The 21,064-nt window shown below is 44.7% G+C and overlaps 1 protein-coding gene and 1 pseudogene across 1 annotated transcript; both read left to right on the top strand.

Moving 5' to 3' along the window:
* The first annotated feature begins 1,984 nt into the window (after positions 1–1,984).
* On the top strand, positions 1,985–16,889 carry LOC140709441 (NBPF family member NBPF4-like). The gene is made up of 9 exons (XM_073008189.1): positions 1,985–2,326; positions 3,725–3,827; positions 4,657–4,871; positions 5,924–5,996; positions 7,433–7,644; positions 8,868–8,931; positions 9,692–9,864; positions 14,497–14,733; positions 16,684–16,889. The coding sequence occupies exons 1-9, from the start codon at positions 2,092–2,094 to the stop codon at positions 16,887–16,889; spliced, it is 1,518 nt and encodes a 505-aa protein (XP_072864290.1). The 5' UTR covers positions 1,985–2,091.
* Positions 16,890–17,637: 748 nt separating this feature from the next.
* LOC103225876 (small ribosomal subunit protein uS10-like) lies at positions 17,638–19,781 on the top strand (annotated as a pseudogene).
* Positions 19,782–21,064: the final 1,283 nt, after the last annotated feature.

Genomic DNA, 21,064 nt, shown 5'->3' with positions numbered 1-21,064 from the left:
CAGGTGATAGAGGTTATTTCCCATACTGTTAAAGAAAGGTTGCAGACACTTCTGAATTTTGGTCCCAGTACTCTAGGGGCACATCTCTGACTTGGAAAATAATACGGGAATGTATATTCTTCCCGTGACTCATTCTGGTCATTCTTCCAGCATCACAAAAACCAAAAAAATGGAAATACGGCCAAATACATGATTTGCTATCCCTCTTCTTCAGGTTTCTTGGCTGATTCTTATGGATAATAGCATTACCTTAAGGATTATGATGAAGATATGATGTCCAAATATGTGCAGTTTTGAGCAAAATGCCTGGTACGAATTGGTCAATGAATAATTATTGAATAATTATATGAATATTTACTGAATTTATGTATCCCATGAATAATTACTGAATAATTGTTGTGATTGCTTTTATTGGCAGTGCTCAAAATTCATCCCTGTGTGACCTCAAGTAAGCCACGTAACTTTGTGAACCTGCAGTTTCATTATTTTTTAAATGAAAAAACTTGACAGATTTTCATTCTGCCACAGAATGTCAGGTCTCCCGGACACCAGAAAATACATTGACTTAAAGCCTTTGATAGATCTCAAAGCAGTATCCTTATACAGTGTAGTCGGAGGATGGTGGGGGCTGCAGAGAGGGATGCTTTCAAATGGGATTGATCCAGTCCTCCTTCCTTCACTTCCACATGAATGCTGGGCAGCCCAGGGTCACACCCACTGCACCTTCAACTCAGGCTAGTCCAGCAGCCAAACTGAGGAGACCCGGGCTACAGAACAGTCTCCCAAGTTCCAGGCTCACAAAACCTAGGTGGGGATGAAAGCTGAGAAAGTGGTTCAGGGGACCACTCTTTCCTACTCGTTCCTCTCACCTCAAACTCACCTACTGCACAGCAACACTGAGGATCATCAACTACCAACTACTATCACCAAGACCATGACCTTGATGTTGCCATGTTCTGTTAGTGGAATGCAACCACACATCAGTGGTGTTAGTCCAACTCAGAAAAATATATATCAAGCAGTATTCCATAAGAACTGTTCATGGCCCTGTTGTTTTCAATATACGGGCAAACTGAATGAAAACAACAAAATAGTATCAGGTTTGCAAGACTTCCCAAGATAGATGGTCACATGTGTTTTCAGGAGATCCCTGTATAAATGATTTTGATCACTTGATACCTTGAAAAGAGCTCTCGTGGGCCCAGAATGACATCCATAAGTGACAAGTATGAAATGTAGTGTTCAGTCACATTAAAAAACAAATCATCCCACACAGAGGAAGAGCTTTGGACATAGGAATTTCAAACTGGTCTTAAATGTAACGAAAAACCAAGATGGTGCCCCAGTAAGAAAAAAGAAATAACAATGGGATGCAGCAAGAAGAATACTGAGACAGGAAATAAAACATTTTAAAAAAGTGAATTATTCATTCACTTTCTAGTGGATACAGAAAAAACTGCAGAAGACCCAGAGGATATCATGGCAGTCTAAAAGTTTGATATCTTACACTGTGGAAAAGCCTTAAATTCTATTTTAACATAAGAGAAGGTGGAGTGAGTGACTTCATGACTACCATGTAGAAAATATAACCTGTTGGGAAACTATTTCTGCCTTGATGATTTTATACACACACAAGATGAACAGTGAGGAATATGCTTAGATGTATTGGGAAAGAGATGGGTCTGTGCCATTGTCACAAGGGTACACGAATACTGAGAGTGAATGCTGAAGGATTGATCCCCATTGGTGGTGACCTCAGGTGAGACCATGGCGCCTGTGTTTCAGCAAAGCCTGGGCAATTGGAACACAGGGCTCCTAAGATTCCATGACACCCCCACCTTCTAATTCTGTTATTGCAACTGCAGACCGTTACCTGGCACGCTGGCTGTTACCTCCCTCACTCTTGTCAGAGTCTGAGCTACAGGCAGTGCCTTCAGCTCTGAGCTCATCAGACCTTGTTTTTGCAGTTAAGGACTCTAAAGTGCTGTGGGGAGTGATCACGTTTTTCTCAACAGTAAGTTAAGAAGTTCAGTTACTGACATCTCTCAGTCCTGATTATACCCATTTGATTTCACCAGTTTTTAACCCATCATGTGTTTGCGTTTCTTCTCCCCAGTCCCTGGCTCCACCTCTTCTGCCACAAACGTCAGCATGGTGGTATCTGCTGGCCCTTGGTCCAGTGAGAAGACAGAGATGAACATTCTAGAAATCAACGAGAAATTGCGACCCCAGCTGGCAAAGAAGAAACAGCAGTTCAAAAACATCAAAGAGAAATTTCTTGTAACTCAAGTGGCCTGCTTCCTGGCCAGCTGGCAGAACAAATACAGTAAGATCTATAGGCTCACCATCACGAAAGTGATGAATGATGTCCTGTCTTCTCTCTGAGAAACTAAATGCTCTCTCTATCAAAAATAATTTCTTCCTTCCCATACTTCTAGGAAAACAGAAATGGGAATTTTAACATTTTGTTAAGGTTGGAAGACAGAGGTACCAAATTATTTAGCAACTTTCCATGTTTGCAGTCAGGTGGCGGTGGGACTAGAGTTCAAATCCCAGTTATTGATTTCTGACACCTGTACGGCACCACCTGTTTTCTCAGCAAGAGGCTAAATCATGTTACTAGAATCCTCTCTGAACCATAAAAGATTCTGCAGACAAGTAGCATCTAGTCTGTTGGTCTAAATGTCTGGGACTCATGAACTTCCATTCAGTTCAAGTCTCTGTTGAGGCCCAATAGGCAAAGCTCTGTTCTGGGGACCCTGGGGGAAACGTGGTGTTAGTACACAGTACCCCTGCTGAGGAGCTTAAAGAGAACTCTGCTCCTAATGGAACCTGTGGTATCTATAAGTGACAGCATCAAGAGGCGGGAGTACCCTGGTGAGAGGGAAGTCCTGCTTCCTGGGGCACTGGCTCTTATTCCTAAAGAGGAAGAAAGATGGCACCCAAGACTCTGTGAAGGTAGCAGTATGTAGAGCAGGGACCCTGGGCCAGTGTCCTGGGCTCCATCCAAGTTGCTTGTCTTCTCTGTTCCTCAGCTGCTTCATCCATCCATAGGGTACTATAATAATACCTACCTCTATAAGTTGCTGCAATGAATTACATGACCTGTTTCTTGTAAACCTCCTGGAACAGTTGTTGGCACAGAGTAAGCACTATTAGTTCTTCATTCTACTGTTTCTAACTTAACAGAAACTTGATTAGTGTTTGGGCATATTTCCTTCATGGCTTTATGGTCTTATGCTTCATATTTTAGGCAATTTATCCAGAGAGTATTTTTAAAATCTTTGACATAGTTGTGCTTGAAATTCCCAGTAAAAGGGAAACCATCGGTCCCATAGTCCTAGGGGCCTTCCCGACTCTACGGAAAATCACTTCATGGCCCAGTGCAGTGTTTACAGGAGAGACTGAAGGCTTGGGAAAGTGGCCCAGGATTCAGAGTCAGACCTCAGGGGCTGTGAATTCTGACTCCACTTCATTGTGGCTGAATCATCTTGTCAACTTAGTTGGTGTGCCCTTGAGTTTCTCTCTCTTCATCTCTAAATTTTGGAGGATCAGATGCCAGAAAGTCGGGAGACCGAAGAGTAAAGATGTGGAAATCCCTGCCTAGAGTCGGATACTGGGGATAGTTTTGTCCTTGGGATGGACCTGCCTCCTGCCTTGTAGGCAGTGACCACAGCAGCATGTCCAGCCTTTCACTGAGGCAGGCGTGTCTGTCTTTTCTCAGAGTATGAAGAATGCAAAGACCTCATACAATCTATGCTGAGGGATGCGCTGCAGGTCAAGGAGGAGAAGCTTGTAGAGCAGCTTGGGCAAGCTGAGGAGCTCAGGTGAGGGGGCCCCGTGGGGGCAGGCAGGTGGGCAGGTGTGTAAATCTCTGAAGTATAGCAGCTCAGCGGGGAGAAGTAAGAGCTAAGCTGGGCCAGGGGAAGGGCAGGAATTGCCATGGCAGGCTCACGACACACACATATTTATCAGAGAACAGGATAATAATAAGTTATGGGTTGCAGTTTTTTCTCAGAACTTTGTTTTCTCTTTTTCAAACAAGTAACTGTTGAGGTGAAACTTGCATAACACGAAATTAACCAAAGGAGTGGTAACAACCCAGCAGCATTCAGTATACTCAAAATGGTGCACCATCACCACCCCACTTACCCTTAGTCACAATTACCACCTGACTGACTGCGGCGTCTCATTCTTTCACTCAATCAATGTTGCCTTCTCGACCCTGTCATTCTTTTCTTCTTTTGTCTTTTCAATTTGCCCCATCCCCATCTGCACCTGGCCTCATTTCTGTACATGGCTTTGTATCTAATCGCCACAAGATGCACTATGTGTATTTTCACATGGAAATGTCTGTGGCCAGGGTGAGGAACTGAAAGGATGTCTTTTTGAAACTGATTTAGAAAGACCTACTTTTGTTTACAAAAGAGAAAGATGAACGCAACATTGTCGAGGATCTTTCAGTTGCACTCTCTGATATAGAGGAAGCCTGTAAAAAATTATTTTTCTCTTGGCCACAGGCATTTCCCCAAACATGTGTTGACCTTCTGCTTGGAGGTCTCCTTGAGGACATTGTCTCAGAAATCTCTGTTGCAGTATTAGAACTGATCACTCATCCCTTTCCACTACTAAATTTTCTCTACCGTGTCACCTTAGGCAATATAAAGTCCTGGTTCACTCTCAGTCACGAGAGCTGGCCCGGTTAAGGGAGAAGTTACGTGAAGGGAGAAATGCCTCCCGCTCATTGAATCAGCATCTCCAGGCCCTCCTCCCTCCGGATGAGCCTGACAACTCCCAGGGGCAGGATCTCCGAGAGCAGCTGGCTGAGGGCTGCAGGCTAACAGAGTACCTCATCCACAAACTCAGCGCAGGTAAGGTGGCCACAGGCCCTGATGACCCAAAACCCCAGGCTTATGAGAGACTCCAGACCTCCAGACCTCCACAATGACAGTTGTATTGGTGGTGTTTTTTTCCACTAAACATATGTGGCCATGACATGACCAGGACTTCCTGGGTAAGAACAGAGCTGGGAAACCCATGGGGTTGGAGGTCACAGTATTGCAAATATCCCTCCTTCCTTGATGGAAGGTGGTCTTTGGAACAAGAGGCAGCATCTATCTAGTTTTAAAGGACAGGAAGGAGGCTGTGATGGGAGGGCACTTGTTAGAGTGAAAAGAGCTCTGGACTAAGAATGAAGGTTCCCAGGCTCTATCTTCAGCAATGTCCTTAGTAACTGTCGGTGAATGATTGATTTATCCTCCCTGGGTTTCTCTCCGTCTGCAAAGGCAGGCAAATTGTCTCTTGCAAGGGCCTAAAGCATCCAAATGTGGGAACACTTACAACTGCTTTTCAAAATGAGATGAAGCCCCTTGCCATGTGGTGTTGGAGAAGGCACTTGATGTGGGGGCATTTGGTGGTAGGAAGGGCTTCAGACTGGAGCACTCCCCATGCAGAGAATGTCCCTGAATAACACAGCAGAAGCCACTTGGAGGGCCTGTGAAGTCCCCTGATGTATAGAAGATTGTGGGACAAGTTTGTTTGTCCTCTCCTAAGAGAAAGAATTATGTTCTAAATGTGAATTGTGACAGGACACCAAGCCCGTGCCTGGGAATCAGATCTGTGGCGGGATGGGGGAAACAGCTGCCAAAGGCCAGAGAGAGGCTGCACAAGCCTCCAGTGATATGGGGACCAAAAGGTCTTTTCAATATTTGGCCACATCTTGATGGTGGCCCTCCAGATCAGAAATGCATTGCCTGATGGATCAGGAAACGACGCCAGGGCATTTTGTTAAAGATAAAACATGAGAGCTTTCAGCTGAACGGTGACCCATGCCTAGTTGTTCATGTCTCTGTGCACATTGGGCTGACTGTGCTTGCAGAGTGTGAAGTAGGAAATATCTGAACGAACACTTCTGTATTCACAGAAAATGATGAAGATGTGGATGACGATGTTTACGTTGAGGAGGCTGAGAAAGTACGGGAATCATGCGCCCCCAGGTAACACTGAATAATCACGAGCAATAATTGTTGCGGGAAGTCAGGGACCCTGGACGGAGGGACTGGCTGAAGCCGCGGCAGAAGAACATAAATTGTGAAGATTTCATGGACATTATCCCTTCCCCAGTCAATACTCTTGTGATTTCCTATGCCTGTCTTTACTTTAATCTCTTAATCCCATCATCTTCGTAAGCTCAGGACCCTGTGATGATTGCATTAACTGCACAGATTGTTTGTAGAGCATGTATATTTGAACAATATGAAATCTGGACACCTTAAGAACAGGATAACAGCGATTTTTAGGGAACAAGGGAGATAACTTCAAAGTTTGACTGTCTGTGGGCCAGGTGGAACAGAGCTATATTTCTCTTATTACCAAAAACAGGTAAGATAAATATTGCTGAATTCTTTCCCCAGTAAGGAATATCAATAATTAACAGCCCTGGGAAAAGAATGCATTCGCAGAGGAGGCCTCTGAATGGCTGCTCTGCGAGTGTCTGCCTTTATGCAGATGTAGATAGGGATGAAACACGCCCTAGTCTCCTGCAGCGCCCTCAGGCTTGCTAGGATTAGGAAATTCCAGCCTGGCAAATTCTAGTCAGACTGGTTCTGTGCTCTTGAACCTTGTTTATCAATGACAATGCATGCACAGCTGGACATGGAAGTTCATTAGTGATTCTAGTTTTGCCCTGACCTTGTGATCTCGCCCTGACCTCCTGCCTTGTGATCTTTTGTCACCCTTGAAGCATGTGATCTCTGTGACCCACACCCTATTCATACACTCTCTCCCTTTTGAAAATTGCTAATAAAAACTTGCTGGTTTTACAGCTCATGGGGCATCACGGAACCAGCCAACATCTGATGTCTCCCCCGGACGCCCAGCGTTAAAATTTCTCTCTTTTGTACTCTTTCCCTTTATTTCTCAGACCAGCCTATGCTTAGGGAAATAGAAAAGAACCCACGTTGACTATCGGGGGGGGGGGGGTTCCCCCGGTAAATAATAGATGGTAAAATATGAAAAAGGTCTAGGAGGCACACCCTCTCTGGCAACTACAATGGGCCAAAAGCCTGCATTCCCCTGGCCACAGTATGTTAAATTCAACCCAGCTTAGACACAGGATGTGGCAGCTGTTATGGTTCTCTGTATGTGCTGAGTGTCATGCCTGTACCATACAGGGATAATTGAGTCTCCATCCTCCTCGGCCCCTATCTGCCCAGTACAATGAACACCAACTACTGTCTTCCTCTTTGGCTCCCATAGCAGCCATGCCCTGTTGCACAGAGTGGAGGAGTGCCTGTTCCCTCTTAAAGGGAACCTCCTGTTTGCTTTCTGGGACCACTCTCTTATGCCTCCTGTCAAAACTAGCTAGGACTCCCTGGAGTCCAATCCCTCTCTATTTAATCTTCTGTCATGTCTGTGTCACCTGGCTCATCAGGAAGGTGCAGAAGGCTGAAGAGAAGGAATTCGCGGAGGACTTACTGGAGGAATGTGCTCTCACTTGTTCAAATAGCCACGGCCCTTCTGACTCCAGACAGCCTCACAGGAAAACCAAAATCACATTTGAGGAAGACCAAGTTGACTCTGCGCTGGCTGTAGACAGTGAACCTTCTCATGATGAAGGGGAGGAAGCTCTAAACATTCTCCCAGGTAGCCTCTGTATTCTTTGTGCCTGGTACCTCTGTCTAGGCTGAGGAAGATCAACTCTGAAGATAGGCTCTATACACACAAATTGGTTTGAATCAAAAACTAGGATGGGACACTAAATACATTTATCAGGGAATTTTCCTCTCCTGCTCCACCCATGTCATGCCTCTGTCTCCCTGGGCCCAGTATCAAGTTACTGGACCCCCGGCAAGTGTGACAAACTCATACTCACCTGAGTGCAGGAGTTGTGAAGGAAGTACCTGTCAGGCCTCCCAGTTTTGATTCAGTATCTCTCATCATGTGTAATTATTCATCTGTCCCTAAACAATGTCCATGGAGTTTCTATTCCTTTTTAAGGAAACTGGCAGCCTTTCCTTTGTATTTGGAGATATTGTTCCCCAGGTTTCAGTGTTCTCAGCTTCAGTCTTGATTTCCTTTAAGTTAACTTGCTTAGCTGCACAGTCACCTTGAAACCTGGACGGAAACATGTCTTCTTTACCTTGCTGATATGTTTCCATAAAGTAAGGCTGGGCCCTGGTTCTCCACCCCATCAATGGCTGATGTGATGTTTCTTTGTAGCATTGCAGATTCCTTTTTTTTTTTTTTTCTTTGAGACGGAGTCTCACTGTGTCACCTAGGCTGGAGCGGAGTGGCATGATCTTGGCTTACTGCAACCTCAGCCTGCTGCATTCAAGTGATTCTCCTGCCTCAGCCTCCTGAGTAGCCGGGACCACAAGTGTTCACCACCACACCTGTGCCCACTCTCAAGACATTGGACCCAGGCAGATGTGACAAATTCACACAATTGTGATTTTGACTCATGGATTTGTAGATTTCCTCCTTCATTCTAGTTTCAGTGTCTAAAATCCTTGCAACCAGGAACAAGCTGGGTATTTGATGAGACAGGGCTGAATACTGCAGTTTTTCTCCTAGAAATTGTTTGGGGCATTTGCTTTAAATTGATTGGAAAAATATTGCATAACCCTTTGCACAAATTTGGGACACATGATATTGGGATAACGATGTACCAGAATTGGAATACTTCACCCATAGGCTCAGGGATGAAAACAAAGGAATCTCTGTCAGGACAGACCCTCAGGCCTCATAAAGTATATCTGTCACAGTGTCCTGTTCTCATGCCAAGGAGACTGATATTCCTGTTTTAGGATTGGACAGTGGATTGTTACATGAATAGGGGAATCATCTTAATGTGTCTGTCCCTGTCTGACTAATTGCAGAAATTGAAAAAGATCAAGAAGAGGAAGAAGATCAAGACTTACCATGCCCCAGGTAACTTTGAGTAATTGTGGACATTTAACTTACTGTTGACATCTGGAGATGCCAGATCCAGGGAAAACAGAACATACCTGTTCATTCATTCAGCCAACCATGAAATAGCCATATTAGCAATGTTAAGATTATCAATGTGGAATAATTATTAAGCAGGATTATTAGTTAAAATTAATATTACTAGTGAATATTAATGAAGTGGCCTCTTTTCATTTTAGACCTGTATTTGTTTCTCTTGTTAATTCCTTCAAAATTATACTAATCTTTATTCAGTTGACTTGGTTGAACCGATCAAGCACATTTTCTGCAGTTTCCTTTTCACTTTAAGTCTTTTTGGCTTAAAGTGAACTCGAGATGCTCATCTGATATCTGCCTCTTTCCCTTTATATTTGCAAATATTTGGGAGCAGGAATATAAATACAAACAATTTATATCATGCTAAAATTTTGAGAACAAGAGATGTTGAGGTCACAGTAACTCTATCAGTCTATGAAGACACAGGGGCCTGTTGCGTGTGCCATGTCACAGCTCTTTGGTACAGGGATCATTCCGTCTCCTTCCTTACCAGCTCACTGTCTGCCCAGGACACTGAGCACCTGCTGCTCTCTCTCCTGCTGGAGATAGAGAAGGATTGTTCTCTCTCTGAGGGGACTATCCTTTGCTTCCTCTGGCCCCTCTTGTTGGCCTCTCTGTAGAACTAGCTGGGCACTGTGGTTTCTCTTCCCTTTGATGTTTATCTTCTGTGTTCTTCACCCACCAGGCTGAGCCCAGAGCTGCCAGAGGTGGAGGAGCAGGACGTCCCGCAGGACTCTCTGGATGAAATTTACTTGACTCCTTCACTTCCCCATGACCTCTCTGACTGCCAGCAGCCTTACAGCAGCACGTTGTGCTCATTGGAGGATCAGCTCGCCTGCTCTGCTCTTGATGTAGCCTGTGAGTACTCCAGCCTGAAGGTCACAAAGCTCCACTGTTCTCCCAGGCAGCCTCTATATATTCTGTTTCCTGTAACTTGTGCGGGTGAGATGGATCATCTCTGCAACCAGGCCCTGTAAATTCAGAGTGTTTTGAATCTGGTTCTTGGATCCAGTTTTAAGCTTAGACATTCAATGGGTGGAACCCCTTTCTCTTGTGGCAGGTGATTCCTCTGTCACCCGACCCCTTCTCACAAGAGCAGGCGGTAGGTATCAAAACAGGCCAGAGAGGGGAATGATGAGGGATCACTGCATACTCTCAGCCACAACAGCTCACCTGGAGAATTTTATATAACAGACTTCATTCCTTAAGATAGAGCATCTCTCTTTTCAGACATTATGTTGAACAGTGCCCTTCTCATCACATATCCTGAACAGCGCCCTTCTCTCTGGCCATCCACCTGTGCCAGCAGTTTTCCCCCATTATTTTGGAGGCTGTTTCGTGATTCCTATGTTTCAAGCCAGATTCTCTACTACCTCCTCTGAGGTGGCTTCCCTCCACTGAAGCAGTTAGCATCCCTTCCTCCATGCCTGGCCATGGTTTGCATCCTCTGTAGAGCCCCGTGGTTTCTTTCATGTGTGGGTTTGTGGTTTCAATCATGTGTTGTCTCAGTGCTATGTTCTCATGTAAACCATCAACAGCTAGTGTCCCTGGTCAGGTGCTGGCTTAACTGATGAGCAAAGCACAGTGGTTCTCATCCCCATGATCTCCGGCAAACCCTTCCTGTGAGCAAGTGCCCCTTGAGGTCGCTGTTTCATAGGGTGTGTAAGAAAAAAAACAATTTTCTTTTCTTCTCATTCATTCTGGTTTTTTTTTGTACCATTATTCTGGGAATTTCATGTGGATTGTTAGTTTTACCCATCAAAACTCTTGTAGAAAGAGCAAGTAACTCTGTAGTGTCCCCCATCTGAATATTTTGTCATGAGAGTAGTGACCGAAACTTTTGTCCTCCATTCTATTTTGGTCAGTAAACACCTTTCCTGCTGGAACCATCCTCTTTCGTGTTTTTCATTTCCCCTTGAGTTTCAAATAAGCAAAGGCTTTTTTAGGATCACAGCAATTTATTTATTTATTTGAGATGGGGTTTCACTCTTTTTTTCTTTTTTTTTAATTATACTTTAAGTTTTAGGGTACATGTGCACAACGTGCGGGTTTGTTACATATGTATACATGTGCCATGTTGGTGTGCTGTACCTGTTAATTCATCATTTACATTAGGTATATCTCCTAATGCTATCCCTCCCCCGTCTCCCCACCCCACGACAGCGGGGTTTCACTCTTGTTGCCCAGGCTGGAGTGCAGTGGCGCAATCTCAGCTAACTGCAACCTCCGCCTCCTGGGTTCAAGCGATTCTTCTGCCTCAGCCTCCCAAGTAGCTGGGATTACAGGCACCTGCCAGCATGCCAGGCTAAATTTTTGTATTTTTTTAGTACAGATGGGTTTTCATCATGTTGGCCAGGCTGATCTTGAACTCTTGACCTCATGTGATCCACCCACCTCGGCCTCCCAAAGTGCTGGGATTACAGGTGTGAGCCACCGCAGCTGGCCCACAGCAATTCATAAAATGAAATAAAATACACATCGCCCTTGCACCTGTTATATGCCTTGCCCCTGGCCAAGCAAGCTCTGTCCTTGCTATAAACCATTCAGTGCTCATGGGGCACTTGCAAGTGGGTGGTGGCAATTTCATGTTAGAGCTGAGGATGCTGAGGCTCAGCAAGTTCTCTTTGCTCACCCAGGATGCCCCGACTAGTCACAGTGAGAACATGGGCCCCATGTCTGCGTGACTCCATGGTGCAATTGCTGTCATTTCTCTACAGTGGGATCTCTCAGAGACTCAGCTAGGATGAGTGCTCAAGCATTTTCCCTTTGTAGCAAATTTGTTGGAAATAATTTCAAGCTGAAACACAAAATTTGCTGGCCTGGTACAAAGAACTTCTGTAGCCCCTCGCGTGTGTAACCCAGTGATAAATACCTTGGTGCCCTTTGTCTGTGAGCAGAACCAGTGGCTCCTCCAGTCCCTCCAGGGGGACCTACAGCTCCAGAAGGCTCTCAGGGAATGAAAGGTGCTGGTCTTTTCCCACCCTGTATCATGTGGGTTTCTGCTCTTAACATGGCAGTCTTGGAGCCCTTGTAAAGTTACTGGGCTCTGTCTCAGACCCCAACCAGGACCAGGCTCCCATGAGGAGGAAGAGAAATGCTCACACACATGTCTCAGAAGTGAGATGCCTGTGATATGGGCCGGCTCTGCCAGGGCGTCATGAAACATGGGCCAGGAGAGGCCACATTCATCCATGCAGACAGGCTGACATGCATGAATGCACTGTCTCAATTACACCAGGAGGCATCTGTGTGTGGGTTCCGATGATAACTTGTGAAGAGTCTGTACTGTGCACAGCTGTGACCCCAGCAGTGGTGCTGGAGTTGATGTGCTCCACCCATCCTCTCGCTTCAGGGAAAGTCACAGTAGAATCAGCCAGAATACAACCTAAATCATAACCTGATCACTTATTAGGACTTTTCCCCACCTCCTCAGCTAATAATATGTAGAGTACTTCAGAAGTTTGAGAACATGTTTTTCATTTTCTCCTGAAAATGCAAACAATATTCAAAGTATAATTTTAAGAAGACTTAGTATTCTGAAAAAGAGAGATAAGAGGACCTAACGAAATTAAGTAGTTAGAATTAAAAATATTCCTAGACATTGATTCTAAATCACACATGCAGAGGACAAGAACGGGAAGCCTGGGTTTGACCAGCCTTCCCCAGCCAGATTTGTCCTTTTGAGATGTTTCCCCATCTGCCCAATATGAACTCCCATGAAGTCGCATTGAGTGTCCTGAGTGATGGTTAATGATCAGTAAACTGTGCCCTGAGCAGCTAAGGAAGCCACATGAGGCACAGTGAAGGGCTCAGGGGCACCAAGTCCCAGAAGCTGGAAGGGACACCGTGCAGGGCTGTGCCGGGGAGGAGCCAGCCTGACTCCAGGGAAGAGTCTGTATGAGGGAGTGGTGAGAGGTGATGCTGGATAGGAACATGGGACAGAAGTTAGAAGGAGCACAAAGGCAGGGCAAGGGGGGAGAGTTGCACGCTGTGCAGTGGAGAGTTTTCAGAAGCAGAGTAGGGACGCGGAAAGAATGGGACTTCTGGGCAATAAAATCACTGAGACAATTGCTAGTGTGAAGATGGCAGAATCAGAGATAACAGTTGGGAGCATGCATGAAGCCAGGCATCAGTAATGAGTCTGATACACTGTGCTCTCAGGAAGATGAAGGAGAACAGATACACGGAAGGCATTTTTAAGAAAGCCTAGAGAAATCTTGATGAGAATGAGGATGTGCAGAGGGGAGGAGAGAGAGGAGCCCTGCAGCAACGTGGATCAAGCCCTGCAGGCCCCGTCCCTCTGCTGAGGCAGATCTGGACTGGCGTGAAGCCACCAGAAGTCTTTCCTTAGTCCACTTTCTGCGAGTGTGATCTCCTCTTCCTGTGGAAATAGCGATAATTTTTATGAGGGGTGCTGCCCGGACCCCACTGGAGGAGCGGGTAAGATGAGGACTGTGCTCGGTGTTATCTCCCTACAGAACCACACACGCTGATCGGTAATACCTGTGGCCCCTAAGTGTCCGTGAGGGGACTGGTCCCTCTACAACATTGCTTATGGCTGCGGACACCCACTATATGGCAACAAGATGTATATGTGTGGGTAGGTGGTAAAGTAATTATAGGCAACGGAAATTCAAAATGTTCCAGCACCCTAAAAAGTTCACCTCATGTAGTATTTGGTCTATTGCAGGGAGCCCCAAGCCCCCGGGACTGTGGTCAGCTACCTGTCCTGGGCCTGTTAGGCACCAGGCCACACAGCAGGATATGAGTAGCCAGCAAGCGAGCATTCCAGCCTGAGCCCCGCCTTCTGTCAGATCAGCGGTGACATTAGATTCTCATAGAAGCACAAACCCTATTGTGAACTGTGCATGAAAGGGATCTAGATTGTGCGCTCCTTATGAGAATTTAATTAATGTCTGATGATCTGAGGTGGAACAGTTTCATTCCGAAATGATCCTTCCCTCTTCTCATGTCCCCCACCCCTGATAGAAGGAAAAATTGTCTTCCACGAAACCAGTCCCTGGGGCACAAAAGTTTGGAGACTGCTGGTCTACAGTGTCCCAAAACCTTTTCTATGGTTCCTTCCCAAAGCCTGGAGGCTCTGAGTCCTCCCCTGTTCTTATACTCCTGTGTGTTGAGAAAAACAGCATTTCCTATGCTCTGAAGGCTCTCCAGAACATTCTTTCTAGGCTGCAGGATGGAGATTAATAATAACAGAATAATCAGCATGGCCTTGTTAGCCAATCCAAAGCCGTCTGGGCTGAAGTGGGGGTTTTTCACTTCAGGGACATCCAGCCTGGGTACTTTCCATCTCAGCATCCCCAGGCACAGACAGGAAGTGACATCACCCATTTACATGATGTCTGTCTTTGTGGCCTGGGCCACTGGGTGGCTCACCTCAGAGGCAGGGACACCAGAGATGGGTGTTCTGGACTTGATTAACAAAGGGAAAAGTGAGAGCGTTCCTACTGAAACCCCTTCTCCTTTCAGCTCCCACCCAGGCGGACTGTCCTTACGGACCTTGGAGCGGAGACTTGAGCCACCACCTGTCAGAGGTGCAGGCTTCACAGGCACAGCCCGAGCCGAGAACCCTGGTGCCCAGTTGTCTGCGACTGCAGCTGGATCAAGGGTTTGACTGTGGCTATGGCTTAGCCAGGCGGGGTGTTTCCTCCGCCACCTGCAGCTTCACAGCCAACGCTGATCCTGGGAAGCAATGGCCCCTCCAAGGTAGGGAAGGAAAGGGGACCAGGAAGCTCTAATCCGGGTGTTGGTGATCATGGTGCTGTGAGGGGAGGAGGCAATGGGGTCTCTTCGTGCTCCCTCAGAGTCAAGTAGAAATCCACAATGTTGCAGCCCAGTGAGGTGAGCAAGAGCCTGGGGTTTAGGATCAAATCTGCTCTCAGGTCCTGGGTTTAACCCTTACTCATTATTCACCTCGGCCAAGTCATTTGTGGTGTTGGCATTTACATCTCAGTTCTGTCATCTGAGATGCCTGAAAAATAACATCTACATTCAATCATTGTTGATAGCATTAATTATGATAATTTTCAAAGGGCTAATTCAATAAAAATTACTCAATAAATCTATGAATACATGTTATCTAATTCTGTTATCTTTCTGATAAATTAGCATTTAGGATATGACTTCACATGCAGTTTCATCTGAGGAAGAGTAACTGTTAGGATCTCTACTTTCTAGGGACCCCCTTCCTGTGTTGTCTTAGAAAGTCTCTTTTGCCAGTTTTCTTCCTCTTCGTCAGCATCCCTTTTTAAGTCAATTTTCCGCTATCGAGCACTTTCAGTAACAACATATTAGGCACATTCAGTAAAAGCACAAACCCTGGGCCCGCAAGTCAGTTGCCTGGCATATCCAGCTTCTTGCTCTGTTTCTTCCCCTCATTTTGAAATAAAAGAATAAAAGGGCAACCTTCTCATGGAAAGTGTACAAATCTGTGTCTTTTCCGAAACTCCATTTAGTTCATCATCTCCACTCATGTCCACAGTCATATCCTCAGTTTCATTCTCACAGGGATCCACTTCTGCTCAGATTTCCTTAAAACCCGGGTCGTATTCATCCTACTCGCTGTCCTACTCAATATCTCCTCCTGGAGCCCCCGAGGCTGCCTTGTGCTCATCTGTCAGGCAATGTCCTCAACTGAGGAATAAGGAGACCCAAGTCCTCAGGAGGAGGGAGGGTCACGTGAGGTAATGAGCACCATCTGGGTCCCTGCAGAGGACACACGGAAGATGCTCAGTGAGTGTCGGGGGATGCATAGTTCCTGACGTGCCCTGATAACTTCTAGTATTTAAACTGATTTCTTCCCACTGATGTCTCTTTTGCTTCTCCATGGATTCCCAGTCAGGACTCACCCCTCTGGCTCCAACACTCTCACCTGCTGGCTTTCCCAGGAGTCCAGAGCACTAACCAGGCTCCAGGCAAGAGGACAGAGTGAATGCCTTTTGTTTCATTCTCCTTTACCTGGTGACTTCTCCCTGCTGTCTAATAGGGCATTTGTTTCTCACCATGTCTTCTCTCTCTCGTTCGTCTTATTTTTCTAAAAGTTTTTTGAATTTCAATGGACCAGATTATAGTGTTAGTGATTATGATGCTAATTCAACATCTTCCACATCCCTGTGTAATTTCTTCCAATAGATTTTTATATATAAATAAATGCATTTATGTCATTTGTCATATACATTATGCATATTTGGCATGTGTTTTTAATAAAATGTATATATATGCAATATATATATGATCTTTTCATCAATATCCCACGTTTAGCCTTCCCAATTCTTTTCTCTCATATATTCATTTAACATTGATTTTGCTTGATTTTTAGAATCTCCTCCCTCCCAAAACACAGCCTGTTTCCAGTGTGATTTCCTTGCCTTTGCCGTATCTACCTGGAAGCTATTGTGTTTATTAATCCTAAGTTTCTTGAATATGTTTATCAATTGGGATCACCTTTTCCTCCTGGCAATCTTGTCATTACTGGGTGATGCATGAAAAATCAACAATACAGAAAATACAAAAATGTATTCCTTGGCTTCCTTTTACCCCTTGGACTTTCTTGCCCAAGGCCACTTTCCTTCTCTGATGTTCCTCTTGGGTGGAAGAGAAAGTCACAGTAAGATCATGGATGACAGTGAACGCTGTTGGGTGTGATTTCATTTTCAGAGCTGGGTTTAGAGCTTTCCCTTGGAATGAAGAACCCTCCCCAGCTGGAAGGTGAGGCTCTTGAAGGCTCAGCTGACAACACACATGGGCATCAAGTCATTGGCCACTTTCATGCTGCAAGTGTCCTAAAACCAAAGATGATCAAAAGAAAACTGCTGTTCAGCAAGTGGAGACTGGCATGCAGATTCCCTGGCCTGCAAGCTTAGGGTACGAAGGTAATCACATCTATGGCTGTTAGCTGCACTCGCTCCTTATTTCTGTCTATGATGACAGCTCATTCTCCTGTTGCTTTTCTCTTCCCTATTTGTTCTTTCCAGCAACTGCTATCACGTCTGACTGGTCTTACCTCTGTGTCTCATGGGCTGCCACCCTGCCAAGACCTTCCATTCCCATCTCTATCTGCTCTTTGCTCTCTGAACTCCTCTGCTCTGTTCCCACTGCTACTGTCTTGGGAGTCCCTCTCGCTTCAGAGTTTTGTTGGTCTAGATATTGAGAATATTGCTAAAATGCCTTAAGGTGTAACCAGGTGTGGAATCAACTTCAGGGAATTGGGAAAATAAGTTGGGCCAAGGTTACAGTCCTCACTCTCTCTTTGCTAACTTCATGTAGACTCTCTTGTTTTTCCTTTCTTTCCTGAGCCCCTTGGAAAGAATACTTATGATTATATTTCTCTTTTTTCATGTTTTATTTGTAACCAACCAAACAAGCAGCAATGAAATAATATTTCTTTGTAAAACTTTATTCCTGTCCTAGCCAAGGTGACCCAACAGCCTCTCATGACTGTTGAGACCTGCAGACTGGAGCTTTTTTTCTCCCTCCTTCCAAATGCTATTGAAAGGGCCTGAGGCTGGGCTGTAGTTCCCAGGTGGTTAATAGCAACCCATGTGGCCTTAGTTTAATCTTAGCCCTGTGGCATCACTGATCCTGTGTTGTGAAAGGCAGAACTGGACGTAGATGTGGTCTGAGGTCCCTGCTAATTCTCACAACCAGGATTCTTTCCGGGCCCCTCCCACTCCTCCCTTAAAAGACTGGGACATGGTGTTGTAAGGGGGTGGGTTTCTCTGCAAAGGGTCCTCTCCTTCTGCAGTGCTCTGTTTCTGAGCATGCATGGTTGATGCTGAGCACATCCTCACTGGGAAGTGTGAAAAGCAATCACTTTGCTCCAAACAGAGCTAATCAGGAAGGAAGGTACTGATGTTACCAGTTGTTGGTGGGATCTCTACATTCTGCACCCCAGGCTGACTGCAAGTTCTGGGGTGTTTCTTCTCACTTGTGGATGGCACCTGCCACTTCAGCCAGCCTGAGGCTTGGCCTTCAGCTGGTCCTCCCAGCAGGAGCTCAGTTTGCCCCTGGGTTATCACCACTTAGCAGTCCCTCCAGACTCAGCCAGACAGGATGAGACAAAGATGCTCATTTGATTTTTTTCTCCCTCTCCCCTACAGGTACCAAATACTACTTGAAAGGATGAAAAGGGTGAAAAGATGTCATCAAAGTAGTTTTTTCACTTGTTGAAAAAGACTAAAACAGCAAAGCAAGTTCAAGATCAAACACAACACTGCAGGGATCCTTTGCTGAGGAGTGAACTTAAGACCATGAAATGCTGTTGATGATTTTAACCCACTGGGCCCCTTTGATTTGAGAAGCCACAGCCCTTCCCCCTCCGATTGTGGTCAATTGTGATCAGTATCTAAGGAGACCAATGCCCAGATGGACAAACAGCATTGAGAGGCCGTAACCCTGCTTCTCTCAATTCCTATCCTGTAGAGAACAGGACTCAGGAGCTCCTGGCAGGAGACAGTGTGTCACCTAGGACTCTGCCAGTGCAGAGTATGAACAATGCCGTGTTCTTGCTGAAAATGCTTAGCCTGAGTTTCTTAGGAGGTAATCACCAGATAACTGCAGAATATAGAACACTGAGCAGGACAACTGACCTGTCTCCTTCACACAGTCCATGTCACCACTAATCACACAACAAAAAGGAGAAGAGACATTTTGGGTTTAAAAAGAATAGAAAGATAACGTAGCTACACTTCTGTAGTTATTTTGAACCCAAAGTATCTCCTCATCTTTTTGTTGTTGTCATTGGTTGAGGTGACATGGACTTGTTTTTAGAGGACAGGTCAGCTGTCTGGCTCAATGTTCTACATTCTGACATCTGAAAATGTCCTCATGATTAAATTCAGCCTAAATGTTTTGCTGGGAACACTGCAGAGTCACTACTGTGAGTTTCCTACCTCAGCCCATCTGCGGGCAGAGAAGATCCAGTTTGTCCATCGCCATTATCGTGATACTAGGACTGGTCACTTGGTTAAGGAGGGGTCTAGGAGATCTTTCGCTTGTAAAGGCACCTTATTTATAATTAATTTGGAAAGTGGCATGAAAAAGTATAAATATTGTGTATTCTAACGATCTTCCTCTGAACATTTTATCATCAATCACCGCTGCCTGTGTCAATTATTATATTTATGTCTGTACATTGGAAATTTTCTATCTCAATGATTAGTATATACTTGTTTTTGCTGGCATTCTGTCATAAAAAGAATATTCCCTGCACAAATTTTAATTTTCATCCCAAATTAATTTTAGTCTATTAATGTTAGAATGTTTAAGTTTTGCTCTTTGAGGAAGACGCGGTCATAGGTGTTACGGATCCCTGATCTGCATGCTCCTGCTCCTGGCTCACTGCTGTTTGCTGTCACCCAGGAACAAGTCGGTAAGGAAGCCGCGCAGCAGCCATGGCTTTTAAAGACCGGAAAAACACCCATGGAGCTGGAGGTGGAATTCACCAAATTCGAATTACTCTAATCAGCTGCAATGTAAAATCCCTGGAGAAAGTCTGTGCTTGTGCTGACTTGATCAGAGGAGCAAAGGCAAAGAATCTCAAAGTGAAATGACCAGTTCGAATGCCTCCCAAGACTTTGAGAATCATTACAAGAAAAACTACTTGTGGTAAAGATTCTAAGACATGGGATCATTTCCAGATGAAAATCCACAATCAACTCATTGACTTGCAGAGTCCTTCTGAGATTGTTAAGCAGATTACTTCCATCAGCATTGAGTCAGAAGTTGAGGCAGAAGTCACCATTGCAGATGCTTAAGTCAACTATTTTAATAAATTGATTACCAGCTGTTAGAAAAAAAAAGAATGTTTAAGTTTTAAATCTGTTTAATTAAAAGGTTTTTGCCTATCACTCTGGCCTGGTGGATTTTTTACATATAATATTTTAAGCTTTTAGTATAATGTTTGGTTTTGGTGGATAAAAATATGGATTAATAAAAACATTCTTATTTCCCTGTTTATATCTAAACTCTTCCATATTTTTGTGTATATTTACCATATGTTGTAGAGTGTATTTACTGTATTTCCTTGTTGATGTGATTTGTTTTCTGTGTGTGTGTGTTTGTGTGTCTGTGTGTGTGCCTTTTGTTTATTTAGGAAGGGTTGTATAGCTCATGCTTAACAGTGCACTAAAAACATTTTAACATCACTAGTCCCCTTTTAACTTGACACACTACTAATATATGATTTATAAATGTTAAATTGTATCTTTCATCTTCAAATCTTTGTCAATGTGACAATCAAGACATTATTTTCCTCTTCTCTGACTTCTTTACCTGCCATTTCTTATAGTGTTAGTTCAACCCAAGCATATACCAGTGACAGCCTGTGTTTCCCACCTTGTCTCCACCTTGGCTTTTGGTTTAGATCCACAATGAAATAGATGCTCACGAGCTATGCAAAAGCGCATGTCCTAGGCATCACTTGTTGAGAGGAATTCATCCTTAACAGAGTCCTCATCAGGGAATCAGGTCTCGCTGAGTTTTGCTTAATCACCTTTTCCCACTACCTTGGTACATGGATTGCATCACTGGATTTAAGGTACTTGCCAAAAATGATTTTTCTTGAGGTTTTAGGAAATACTGTCTTGCTTTGGGTACAGGCATGAGGTGTGTTCTCATTCTGGGATTCTACTTTGTTCTACCAGGACCTCTAATTTCTGCCAGTTACTTCATTCTCTTCACCATGAGTCTCCAGAGGGTGATTCCTTTGTCCAGGTCTCTCCCTCCCTCTCCCTGCAATTCTGCCTTTCTGAGGTTGGCACCTGTGGTCCTCTGCCCTTGTTACTTTCAATTAGGAAACCCCTAATTGGTTAAGTTTTAAGAGTTAGTTTGAAATTCAGCTATTAACCTATCCTAATTCTTCAAAGGCAGAACTTCAATAGTATAAAAAAGGAGACAGAATTACGTAATAGAGCACCCCCATAATCACTGGCCAGCTTCAACAATTTTCATTGAACAGCTGAACTTTTAAAACTACACCCCTAATTGGTTGACATTTCCCCTTCCTTTTCCCTTCCTTTCAATTCCTCAGCAGCAGGTC

Source organism: Chlorocebus sabaeus, chromosome 20 (assembly GCF_047675955.1).
Source record: "Chlorocebus sabaeus isolate Y175 chromosome 20, mChlSab1.0.hap1, whole genome shotgun sequence".
NCBI classification, from domain to species: Eukaryota; Metazoa; Chordata; class Mammalia; order Primates; family Cercopithecidae; genus Chlorocebus; species Chlorocebus sabaeus.
This window is presented reverse-complemented; position numbering and strand designations above follow the sequence as displayed.